The sequence below is a fragment of the Pangasianodon hypophthalmus genome, chromosome 28 (genome assembly GCF_027358585.1).
Source record: "Pangasianodon hypophthalmus isolate fPanHyp1 chromosome 28, fPanHyp1.pri, whole genome shotgun sequence".
In the NCBI taxonomy this organism is placed as follows: Eukaryota; Metazoa; Chordata; class Actinopteri; order Siluriformes; family Pangasiidae; genus Pangasianodon; species Pangasianodon hypophthalmus.
In genome coordinates this window covers 4,367,768-4,380,237 of record NC_069737.1, presented here as the reverse complement: position 1 = coordinate 4,380,237, position 12,470 = coordinate 4,367,768, and the positions used below count along the sequence as shown (strand labels likewise).

At 38.6% G+C, this 12,470-nt stretch overlaps 1 protein-coding gene across 13 annotated transcripts in view; it reads right to left on the bottom strand.

Moving 5' to 3' along the window:
- nrxn2b (neurexin 2b) overlaps window positions 1-12,470 on the bottom strand; it is a 591,140-nt gene that overhangs the window by 279,625 nt on the left and 299,045 nt on the right. For all 13 annotated transcript variants that reach the window (XM_026945170.3, XM_053230796.1, XM_053230792.1 and 10 more), the window contains 3 exons: window positions 8,520-8,681; window positions 3,750-4,188; window positions 2,350-2,733 (listed from right to left, as the gene is read on the bottom strand). In XM_026945170.3, the coding sequence (XP_026800971.2) occupies window positions 2,350-2,733; window positions 3,750-4,188; window positions 8,520-8,681 (985 nt within the window). The remainder of the gene's footprint in view (window positions 1-2,349; window positions 2,734-3,749; window positions 4,189-8,519; window positions 8,682-12,470) is intronic.

Genomic DNA, 12,470 nt, shown 5'->3' with positions numbered 1-12,470 from the left:
TGAGATGAAACCCAACACTACGACATCAATCATGATATTGAGAAGCCCCCAGAAGAGTACTCAGGCAAAGTAAGAGCAGCTCTTCTCACTGCTGTGGCCATTCAGAACCCTTCTTCTGACGCTATAGATTAATGAACTGCCTGCAAGAATGCAACGGATACTCTTCATTTAGAAACACCTGCAGCGTTTAACAGTTTCAAAGCCACTGCTTATCTAATCTCTTAAATCTCACAAACTATGAGTCTTGTAAATATTTTAACCTTAATTACGCTACTAAACATTGACAAACCTATATTTCTTCACTGCCTTCTCTATATCAGGATGTCTGAAACTAGTGGTTAGGGTACAGTGATGAATGACGGGCTTAGTTATGCATTCAGCTTTAGCTGGGTAATAAATTGCACAGGAAGGATTCAGCACTGCATGTTCTGCTCTTATGTGCCTTTAGGAAAGATAGTAAATTTTCCAGAGCCCTGGATGTGCTAGTAAATAAATAGGGATGAAAGTATCTTAAGGGTGTTTCCACGGTTGCTGGGCCATTTAGCCCTTCTAACTCTTTAAAGCTTTATTTCATCGATTTTCAAAATTCAATCTGGGAAAACTTGCGTTTAATCATTTGAAAAATGTGCTAATCCATCCTAGGTAACAATTTCTCATTTTCTACAAGGTTTCTTCCCTGATAATGTCTGTATTTTGCTCTTAAATAAGTAACAGAGCTGCGTTTTTAGCATAGAATTAGCAAATATGCAAAACGTGTTTAACAAGCATCGATTGCTTATGAGGACATTATGGGTATTCTAATAATTTACTTACAATTATTATTATTATTATTATTATTATTATTATTTTGTTATTAATTATTTAATTTCTAGAATTTGGGTAACATGGTTATACTTTCTAAGTGACGCTGATCAATTAGTGTCACTGAAAATAAAGTAAATGAAAAGGTGAAAACATTTGTTTCTTCTTATTCATGTTTGAAGTAAGTTTTAAGTTTAAAGATATAGATCGCTATATATATAGATATCAAACTCAAGATATCTTTGAGTTATAGCAATCAAGATTTCTTTGACTGTTTATTAGAATTTGGGCACAGCGACATCTGATGGGTTTTCCCAGGCTGCCCTACAAAAATTATGCCCAAGTAAGCTGTAATGTCTGTAAATAAATTTCTGAAATATAAATACAGGCCTCACATGTCACCTAATATTCCCTTTTTTACCACTATTACTATTAATACTAACTGGTACTCATATCAGCCCTATATAAAACACTTATATCAACCTGACGTCGACCATAGCATGATTAAAAATTCTAACCTCCAGTGAGTGGCAGTTCTACAGATTTGTTACTGAGAGAGGTCAGAAGAGAATGGCCAGACTGGTTCAAGCTGACAGGAAGTCTATAAAAACTCAAATAACCACTCTTTACAACCACAGTCAGAAGAAAAGCACCTCAGAATGCATAACATGTCGAAGGTGGATGAGCTACAACAGTGGAAAACCACAGGGAGTTTCACTCCTGCCAGCCAAAAACAGGAATCTGAGGCTACAGTGGGCACAAACTGACCAAAACTGTACTGAAGATTACAAAAAACATCTCCTGGTCACAGAACTGCTGCTCACTAGATGTTTTTTGTACCATTCTATGCAAACTCTAGACACCGTTGTGCATGAAAATCCCAGGAGATCAGCAGTTTCTGAAACACGGTCTGGCACCAACCACAATTAAAGTAACTGAGATTACATTTTTTTTTTCCATCTAATGTTTGAGGTGAACATTAACTGAAATATACATTGCATTGGTTCAATAACTGCACGAATGAGCAGGTGTAAATAATAAAACGGTGAGTCTATAATTCATTCCCAAATCATTTCTGACTGACCAAAATCACCTGCGCAGTAAAGTTCCCTTTCTGAACTGAATCATTATTAATCACAATTAGTATTCACAGTCACGCTATCAATCAAAGTAATTATTATTTGTCAAGAAAGTCTTACTGCAGAGCCTGCTTCTGCCATCAGGGAAGAAAAATCGTCCACCCTCATTAATCTATCAACTATATGAACTACTGCCATCTGTATCACTGAAAGTAGTGCAGTCCATTTCCTAGAATAAATACTGTATCTCCAATCAAGAATCCATCAAAGTTACAGGCCCATTTTATTAAAAAAAAAAAACAAAAAAAAACACTACATATATTTGAATATTTGGCCAGCTCTGTATTATTAATCTTAACTAATTTTTGGGCAGCTGACTATCATTCTGATCGCAATTATATGCTTAATGCTTTAATAAATCTGTCTACGAATGGATTAAATAAGAAAATATATGTAAAGAACCCCACACCTATCTCGCAGTTGCTGCCCAGGTATCCGGTGCCTGTGCAGTCACAGATATAACGGTTCCAGCCCTCCTTGCAGAGTCCTCCGTTTCCACACGGGGTGCTACTGCACCTCTTCTGGAGCTCCCTGGTGCAGAAGCTGCTGACCCCTGGAGCGCTCTGGATCTCGGCCAAGCGGCGGACATCACGGCTCTTTCCGTCAATAAAGAGGTCTCGCACGCAGCCCACGTAACCGTAGTTGAGCAACGCCGTCCACACCTCGGGGGGAAGGATGAGGTCCTGGCGAGACTCGGGAAGCCCACCTAGATACATATCGCTGTCCAGATCGAGAATCTCACTGCCCTCGTTGGAGTTAAAGGGCATGGTGCGGCTGTTCACCGAAATGGAACCTGGGAATGAAAAAAAGAGCAGTATAAAGGGATACAGAAGAGAAATCTCATGTCCTAAGTAACTGTAACATTTCCATCCATAATACTGAAAGATAAAACCTGGTGCATTTTAAAAGCCTTTAATTAGCCGGATTCGTATTGGATGTTTGACGTTTCTCTTATCGCTCTTCAGTTTCTCAATCATCCAAAAATGATTAGTGATGAGTTCCCATCATACACTTCAGAATAGACATAGAACAAACTACAATCCAATGCCAGTACGTCAATATTAAGAACCATTAAGAAACTAAGTGTCTAAAAGTGTATAGGATTTGTACAAATACTGTTCCATGAATTAAAATATGGGTAAATTGGGTGTTTTATGCTTTTAGCCTCCATGTAGTCAAATTTGTGGGACAGTTACCTACATATTAACATAAAACAAAATATTCAGCTAGATGTAAGTAACTTTTTTTTTATGTAGTAAAGAATGTCATGTCATAGTTTATAGTTATGACTATTATTGTGGAACATTCTCAAAAAAAGTCATTTCCTGTCATCACTTATATTATAATAGCTATAAACTGTTAAAAAGACAAAAAAAAATTTCTTTCCAACCTGCGCATATCATCATAAGCAATATGGCTGACATCTGAATATGATCAACAGCACATTCAATCTGTGACAATGCGGGATCCCAAAAGGTCTTCTTTTTCCCCAGCATTGTCAAGGACTCGAGAACTAGTGCATCATAAAAGATGAAAATGTGCTAATTACACTACAGGTGTAAGAGTGTGTGTGTGGTTTGAGGAGCACAAGTGGCTCTCAGAAGAGATCTCTGCACCTGTCTGGATGTATCAACGAGAGTTATTATGCTCTTTTAATTGTCTATTAAAAAGTAATTTAGAGTCAGACAGGCACAGCCATAGGTGTGTGTGTGTGTGTTTCTGTGTATGACTTCTGCAATCATACCATAAAAGTGGGAAAAGCAGCAATCTTTCTCATCTGCCATTCCTCTAGATCTCCTGTCTCCTCACCTTTTCTCCCCTCCCGCTGAAAGTCGACATGACACCACTCCCCATCGTTGACCTTCTTATTGCTGGCTTTGAGCTTGATGCTACCAGAGCCCATGTCCATGAGCAGGTACAAGAAGCCATCCAGCAGCTCCATGGCAAAGTAGTCCGTCTTTAGCTCACGCCCGTGGCGTTGCTCTTTGTTGCCCTGTGGCTTGCCGTGGCTGAAGAGAAGCAGGCCGCTGGGTTCTGTCGTCCGGAAGTCGAAAGAGATGGAACTCGTCTTTTTGGTGTCCCAGCGCGGGAGTGCAATGTACGACTCGGGTGTCTCGAAGGTCACGGGGTCGAGCGCTGCTACGTCCTCGCAGCGGAACACCAGGTCACCGTGGAGACTGATCTTTGGGTCGTGCTCGATGGCCAACCGGGACAGCTCCAGCTTGAAATCGTTGTTCTTGTATACAACCTGTAGGTGGCAGTAAACAGAACTTCAGCTGCAATTAAAATGTTTCCAATAACAGAGCTGTACCCCAGGGAGAGTATTTACCTCAAAAGTATTCTCTAGATTATATAACAGGCACGTCACAGTTATTATATAGGTAACATTTTTGGATTTGAAGTCTGTGTATGATCAGGCAAAGAATGCAATAGAGCTGTATAAATATTATCCCAGAGACATTGTATCAAAAGTGCAGACTCTTTTTTGAACAATACAAATTTAACCTGAGACATACTACAGTAAACTGGCTAGGTCCATAAGATGAAACTGGGTTCTTTGGCTTAGTGATTATGGTCCTAATCTAGCGATTAGAAGGTGCAATGTTCAGTAAGCTGAGGCAGAACATTTAGGGTGTGCTTTATTAATGTGATCCATATTCAGAATAATAAACAACGAGCAAGGAACACGGAACACTAAGGCCCAAAACAAAAAAGAGCAGGGTGTACATAGCCAAACTAATTGAGTAAACACAGAACAGGTGCACACATTTAGGCAACAAACCAATGCCAAGAAGAGGGGAGGAGACAGGCCTGAAACAGAAACCAAAATATAAGCACATCATGCTTGTTATCATTGGAACGGGACCCTGAACATGACCCTAAACGCTGTAAAATGCGGTGAGAAGCAGGGTGCAAGTGCGCAAACTCAGCATGCTTTTTATTAAGGGCTCTCCACAAATCATTTTTAGAGTGTGAAGCACTGGTCAAATAATAGGCAGGGAGAAGCAAACAGGGGGGATTCATAATCATTAAACAGGAAAACAAGCATGAGTCAAAACCAGGAAACATGGAACTAGGAATAATAGGGAAAACGTTCAGACTTGACATTAAAAAAGCACAATAAGACTTTGAGACAATGAAACCCCAGGGCTTAAAAACACAAACTAATCAAGGGAGGAACTGAAAACAGGCGAGAATGATCATGACACAATGGGGAAATAGACCAATGACAAGACATGGGCGGAGCTAAGACATGAATCATACACGGTGATATCAAGAAAAACGCACAATCACGCGACATAAACAAATATGAAACACAAAAACAGTGCTATTCGTACAGGGAGCCGTAGCACACACTGAGAGGGGGAATTTGTGACAAACCCTCAAGTGCTCAGCTCTATATTTGGGTTGGATCCTCTCTCAATTGTAAGCCACTTTGGATAAAAGTGCCTGCCTTATGAATCACAAACAGATCATTAGATCACAGTGAACCACTGATTTATAACTGCCGCAGATGGGAAGCCATAAACGTAATTATATGATATGGGCGGCCCAGCATGGCTCAGTGACTCAACTTTATTGTTGATTATTATTCCATATTTTTAAAAAAAAGAAAATAAACTTCATGACCACACGCATAATGAGATTTCCCTTTTTTTTCCCCCAAAGTCATGCACAAAGTTATTACTGTCATAAAAACTCTTAATAATTCTCATAAGCCTTAACTGTAAATAATACCTAATTATAATTCAACGCTTGAAGGGGGCCATTTATATTGGAGAGACAATGGCTTGCTTCAGTGGGAATTCTTGTTTGCATAAGCAAGTCTTTCAAAAATGATGATAAGAAGCAAAGACAGAAGCCATCCACGCATGACCAGATACAGACTTCCTAAAACTTCTGAAAACTTTGAATTGGCTACGTCAGCGTTGTTGGACTGGCGTAGTCGGGTTGATCGCACTCCAGAAGGAATATGCATTCCAGTCTTTGATGGGTTAAGCACTCCTTATTTAATATCCTCCCTTCCTGGAATTAGCCTCATTCACGTAATGAAGGTTCGTAATTAGCCAAATCAGTTGCGTTAGCGCACAGTAAACACTAAACTAAACAAAGCTAATCTGTACACCTGGTCCAAGGCAATAACAATGGGCTCAGTGTAGTCATCCACCCTGTATTGTTTTCTGTACTGATGGAGGATAGGGATTTCTCTAGAGTACAGCTGCAATGGACAGTTATGTTCACAATATATCAAATTTCTATAACATTCACCTTAATGGTATTGTTTACAGAGATGCATGACATCTACTAAGAATGTAAAGGAATGTAAATACATTGTTCAGAAGGAGCATGTAATATGTTCTCACCAGGACAAATACAAATAAGAAGCTCACTATTTTTTTTTCAGTTTAGTTTTTTAGAACGCTTGCGCTTCAGATTGCACTCGGAATGGGATCCTACAGGATGCGACAAAAAGCTGTGATGTTTTTACTTTCATGTGGGCACGAGCAAGCTGTCTGATTTGAAGCACGTGAGAAGACCACATGCATTTACAATGTTTATTCATTCATCTTTAGCAATCGCATGACCCAGTGTGGTGTGGTGTTTTAAATTAGGCTTAAATGAGGTTTAAATTAGGTTGAAATTCAGCTACGTTTGTTTATATTTTGGGAAATAGAAGCAACTAAACCAAATAAATTTGTTAGAAAATATCATGGGAAGTTAAAATATTAACTCTGCGAGCAAGATTTGAAAAAAAAAAACCCTGCATACATCTCTAGTTGAGAGGAATTACAGACTCGAGTGATGTAGCTGAGGTTGAGGAACTGTCAGAGCCAGAATTCACAGATCATGCTGATAGTGCCAGCACTTTCTACCTGTGTTTTTTTCTGTGTTTCTGAAGGCATGGTGGCAGGGTTCATATTTAATACAAAGTAAAAGAAAGGAAAAAAAAAAAAACCCTCTGGGTTTAGGCCACGCCCAGTTCGGGTTTAAGTCTGAATAACGATAGGGATATTTGGAGCATTAAACAGATATAGGTTGTGTTACACCTCTAGCACCTACATAAGCCCTTCATGATGATTGACATAAAGCTATTAGAACATTTATTAATAAGGTTTTTTTCGACTAGACATGAGCTGTCATAAACATGAAATTTTGACATCAAGTTGACACAGTAAGGGGCAGTGGTAGCTCAGTGGTTAAGACATTGGCCTACTGAGCTGAAGGTTCAAATCCCAGCACTGCCAAGCTGCAGTGGCCTTTGAGCAAGGCCCTTAACCCTCAACCCTCCTATAAATGAGATATGTCTAAATCTCTCTAGATAAGGGCCAAATGCTGTAAATGTAAACATAATATCAAGTAAAATACTTTTATTGACATTTTTCTGGGCTGGCTGAGGTTAAACATCATAGCTGGATAATATTACACTGGGATTCCCAAACACTTTGCTTTAGAGACCTGCAACACATTCGGCTAATTAATATTGAATCAGTTGTGCAGTGTTGAAGACAACACTCTTTAGGACAACTCTTCTGGACCAAAGGAAATTATAGTGCGCTCTAATGGTCTGGTCCCGAGCTTGAATTCTGTTCACAACAGATAATACTCAATAATGGATCAAACTAACCCCTCTCCCATCATGTGTACCTCAGCTGGTAACCAGGAACTCAATCAAAGTCCACTATCTTTAAGGATGATTGGCACAACAACCAAAATCAAGAACCATCAATTAAAAGAAATAATGAAAATCCTCCAAAATCAACCTAGACACAGACTACATGACTTCTTGGCTCTATTCTTGTGTCACTCTAACCAGCAGAGCTATTAATAAACTGTGTGAAATATGTGAAACCAAGCTGGCTGCTTCAGTGCCAAGTTTCTGATTAATTAAAGGCAGTGTACTTCTGTAAACCGAGTTCGTTTTGGAAGGGAGCACGTTTTTGTGGGCGCAGGCAAGGCGACACATACAAGTACGCAGTGCCGGAGCCAATCGAAGAAATCAATTTTTAATTTGCGTGTCAAGATGCTGAATCTAGCTTAGCGTCTAAACTGGAATTAGGTTTAAATTAAGACACAAGCACACGTACACAATCAGAATGATTGAAAATAAAGAGGCATTCAGAACCTGATAATGGCGTCTAAAATAACACACAAGCAACTAGCAAATTACAAATAAATAAATAAATAAATAAATAAATATATATATATATATATATATATACAAAAAACAAGCCTTTTATGTCAGTTGTAGTTTGTGTTTTTGTTTTTTTTAGTATTTCCAATCAAAAATGGTCGTTAACAGAGACACCCATGTTCTTCATTAATTTTTTTCATACTGTCCTTATAGACATTTACTGAGAGGTCATATATGACAGGATAAGATGAAACCATGGTTGTAAGTTAAACAGTAAATGGGAACTAAAGTTGGAAGGAACCAAAAGTTGTGAGTGGGGAACTGAAGAAACGTCGGACCACCCTTACCATATGATTGGTCCAACGAGGAATCATTCAAGCCAATCATTTGAATTTGTCACTTTACAAATCCAATAAAAAAATGCATGTCTCGAGGAACACACTTACGTCTTTAAGGCAGCCCATGAAGTTGTTGCTGACTGGTGATCCTGGAAGGTCAGCGGTGTTAGGACTCCCACCAATGTAGAAGAAATCATCTGAGCCCAACATGGTATAGTCCTCCTGTGTGTAACCAGTGGTGGTCAAAATGCCATCCACTGATATGGTCACCTGTTATTGGGCACGGCCCATCAGATAAAGAGTGAGAGAGAGAGAAAGAGAGAGAGATCCCCAGAGAAAGAGGAGGAAAGAAGAAATGGAGGAAAGGAAGAAGCTACATTAAACAGTGGTTAGAACTTGAGTAGTCGTCTACTCTGTATTGTTTCCGTAATGTTTGATTTGGTGAGGCTCAAGGCAGTGGAGGTTTCTATAGAGTACAGCTGCAACGGCCCACTCTCCTTCATCTGACTCTTCATCTACACTACTAATTACATTTCTGTAAAACTTTACTTGGCTACTTGGTATTAATCACATTGTACATAGGGCTGCATGACACCTACATAAGCCTTTTGTGAGAACTACATAAATATTTATAAAGGTTTATTCCACAAGGGGTCAACACTGCTTTATTTAACTTTGATGTTGATGTACATAACACCATGTCAAGTGACATACGTTGCCTTATGACACTTTATGGACTGGCTGATATTAAAATGTCATGACAGCTAACTTTGTAGCTCAGAGTACTTTTAGTATGTCAAGTCATATAATGCTGAGAACGTGACATGCTAATCAAAATAAAACTCAATCTAATTTAGAGTGCATCATGGCATTATAAGTGGTAATATACATAAGCAAAACATTCACAAGAAACTTGCAAGAGTATGTTAATGACATTTTTACCACCAAGTGCTAAGTTCAGGAGACAGTGCAGATGGCATTTTGGTAGTGTGACTTCTGTTTAGGTGTTAGCACCACTTACTAGCTATATCACATTATGGCTATGCAAAAACTTATGTTTTGTCATGACATTATGTCATGACAAAAAAAGGAAAGCCATAACATCCTTATGTCACTTGACCTAAGTGTTATGTCAATAGTCTCAACACTCAAGCGGTGAAAACTTGCCTATTGGAATAAACCTTAAAAAATGTTTGTCAGTTTAGATCAGAGTTTATGTAGGTGACATGCAGCCTTATAAACTCTAGCTTTAAGTAGAATTTCCTTTCACTACCTCTCATACCTCTCACAACTAACAATATCCTTTCGATCTGCAAAAAAAAAAAAAAAAACAGTGCCAATAAAAGCGCATGGTAACACTTTCCATGAAGGCCATATGTATAATGACCTATAACCTGTCATAAGTCATTCCTAAGACAATCGAGTGCAATCTCCTGAGTATAGATTATTAAGAGACATATTATTATAATAGCTTATAAGTTGCATTTGTCAGCTCTAAGGAAAGTGATGTTTTAAACAAAATGTTTATTAAATCAACGGCTTTATGAAGGTTTTATTACTCACAGTATTACCGGCAACTATTTCTATAAATGTCATAGCTGTGATGAACTATGAACACATCCATATCATGTTATAATGCAGTCACGAGGCATTATACACATCATTAACATCATAGTGTTCATAACACATTATGACTAAAGTTATGCCGTATGTTGGAAGTTGCAAAGTTTCACAGTATGTTGTAAAGTTGTACATTTGCACTACCTTGTGAAGTTGTAAACTTTTGTACTACGTTGTAAGGTTGTAACCTTTTGTAGTATGTTGTAACGTTGCAGAATTTCTGAAACATTTTATGATAACTGCTCAGGTATAATAAAAAAAAAATGGTCTTATACTGTTATACTGCACTATGAAAAGGTATTTGTGCTATAATGTGTTACATGAACATTACTTATAAAGCAACGTGTTAACAATAACAATGCATAAGAAAGAAAAATAATAAAAAATATATATAAAGATGCAATATAAATAATGCATTTTCCTCAACTAATTATAACACTGTTTATAATGCCTTATGAATGCATTATAATATGATAAGAATGTATCCATAGTTCATTATAAATATGACCTTTCTAGAAGTGTTATAGGAATGTCTGTCTTCACCTTCCAATTTCAACTTCTATGGCACACCAAAAAATGGGAAACCAGCAACATGAGAGAGAGAGAGAGAGATAGAGAGAGAGATAGAGAGAGAGAATTCATCTATGTTGTGTTCCTTTGAAGTCTTCAACGCAGTTCAATTGCATCTAGAAGCACCATTTCCATTCTCATGTGTCCGAACAGCTTTATTTAATTGAATTTGTGACCTTGACTTGGCTCAATAATGAGGAGAGAATGCTGGTCAGTGGAAGCATTTCTGTGTTTTTGGTAATTGGGTTTGTGCTGCGAATGCGTCTCCTACACGAGTGCCAAAGGTTTGGTTTGTGCACGAGTTGCAGCCAGATAGCATTTTGCGTTTAATTACCCTAATAGCGCTGGCCGGAGGAAGCGTTGAGTGCTCCAGGGTTTAACATGGCATCTGCTGCGAAGAAATCAGCACAGTTGGATCAAATGTGGCTGCTTGGCTAGAAGCAGCTGAAATGTGCCAATGTATTTGCATTTTCTGTATTTTTTTCACTCCTTCTTTGGGAAGGCATTTTTTTTTTCTTTTCCATCATACTTCTAAGCCTAATCCTTGGCAAACACGTCCTCGTCTTGATGCTAATTACATGTTTGGTCTTTGCGGTTAAACTTGCTTATACACCTTTCAGTTAAACTTGAATAAAAAATATTGACTTGCTGTACCGTCAGTCAAGCAATCTCTAACTATCTGCAGCTCAAGTTCCAATTCCTCCTGAGATTCAAAACAGCAAAAACAAGCTTTGGGAAATATTTGGACTGTACTTACCTTCCTGCCTGCCCTTCTATTCACGGACAAAATATGATAACAATAATTCACTCTAACATGGAGACAGAAACGCACTAGTCACATGCATAATAACAGGTTTTGTTAGAATATCTTCCTTTTTTTTTTTTTTGCGAGATGTTTGGAAGGGCCTTCAACAGCTGCACTTTAGAGAAACTCCTGCTGAGCTTTCATGTGCTTTTTTTCCCCCAGTGTTTCTTTCCTTTACTTTCATTCATACAATTTTGTTTTCATCATCCGTACTTCCCTCGAAAACAGGGCAACACATTTTTATGTCTGCTACGAGTGAGAGAGTCTACAGGGAGCTCAGATTGAGCCGTAGGGGTTTGCTTTAAGCATGGAAGGGTGCCGTTATGTAAATTGTCCTTGGAGAACCTTAATGCTAGTAAATATACAGGAACACTCATAAACATAACGTTCGTGTTCAGAAATTCATAATGCTAAAGGGAAAACTTGCCATCTTCTAGTGAACACAAATCAAGAATGGTCAAGGACGTAACATCACAATGCACACAATGTACCCCATGTGTTCTCTCAGTTCTAGCATAGAAATGACTTTCGATTATGGATTCTGCTCTGTTGTGTGGCTGGGGCAAGAGGCTTTACGGTCCAGGCGGTAAACACTGTTTGGCAATTACGCCTGTGCTCGGAGAGAGCCACCACAATGCTGGTGACATTTTGATGATGTTGGCACAGCTTGTTTGTGGCCTGGCCTCCATCGTTAGAACATGTGAATCGTTAACAAGGGGCGCGTCAGCCAGCTGCCAGCCACCTGTGCGAGAGATCCAGCTGAAAAAGGGGGAACAGGGAGGTTAGTGCTCGCTTCCATACACAAACAACAAATTCCGCATTTATTTTCCGTCTTGCAGAACTGCTTGACATCTATAAGATCATAATTTGAGGAATCATAAATCCATAATCAGATTTGTAAAAACGTGCACCTGTTATTCTAACCTAGGTTTAAAGTCAACCCCCATAATACAGTTACATATTTATGTTCATGCTACAATTACAAACTTTCATGCCACATTTACAAATCCACGGTTATGCCGTCAACAATCATGGTTACTTAAGGGCGCTGACTAAATCCTCTC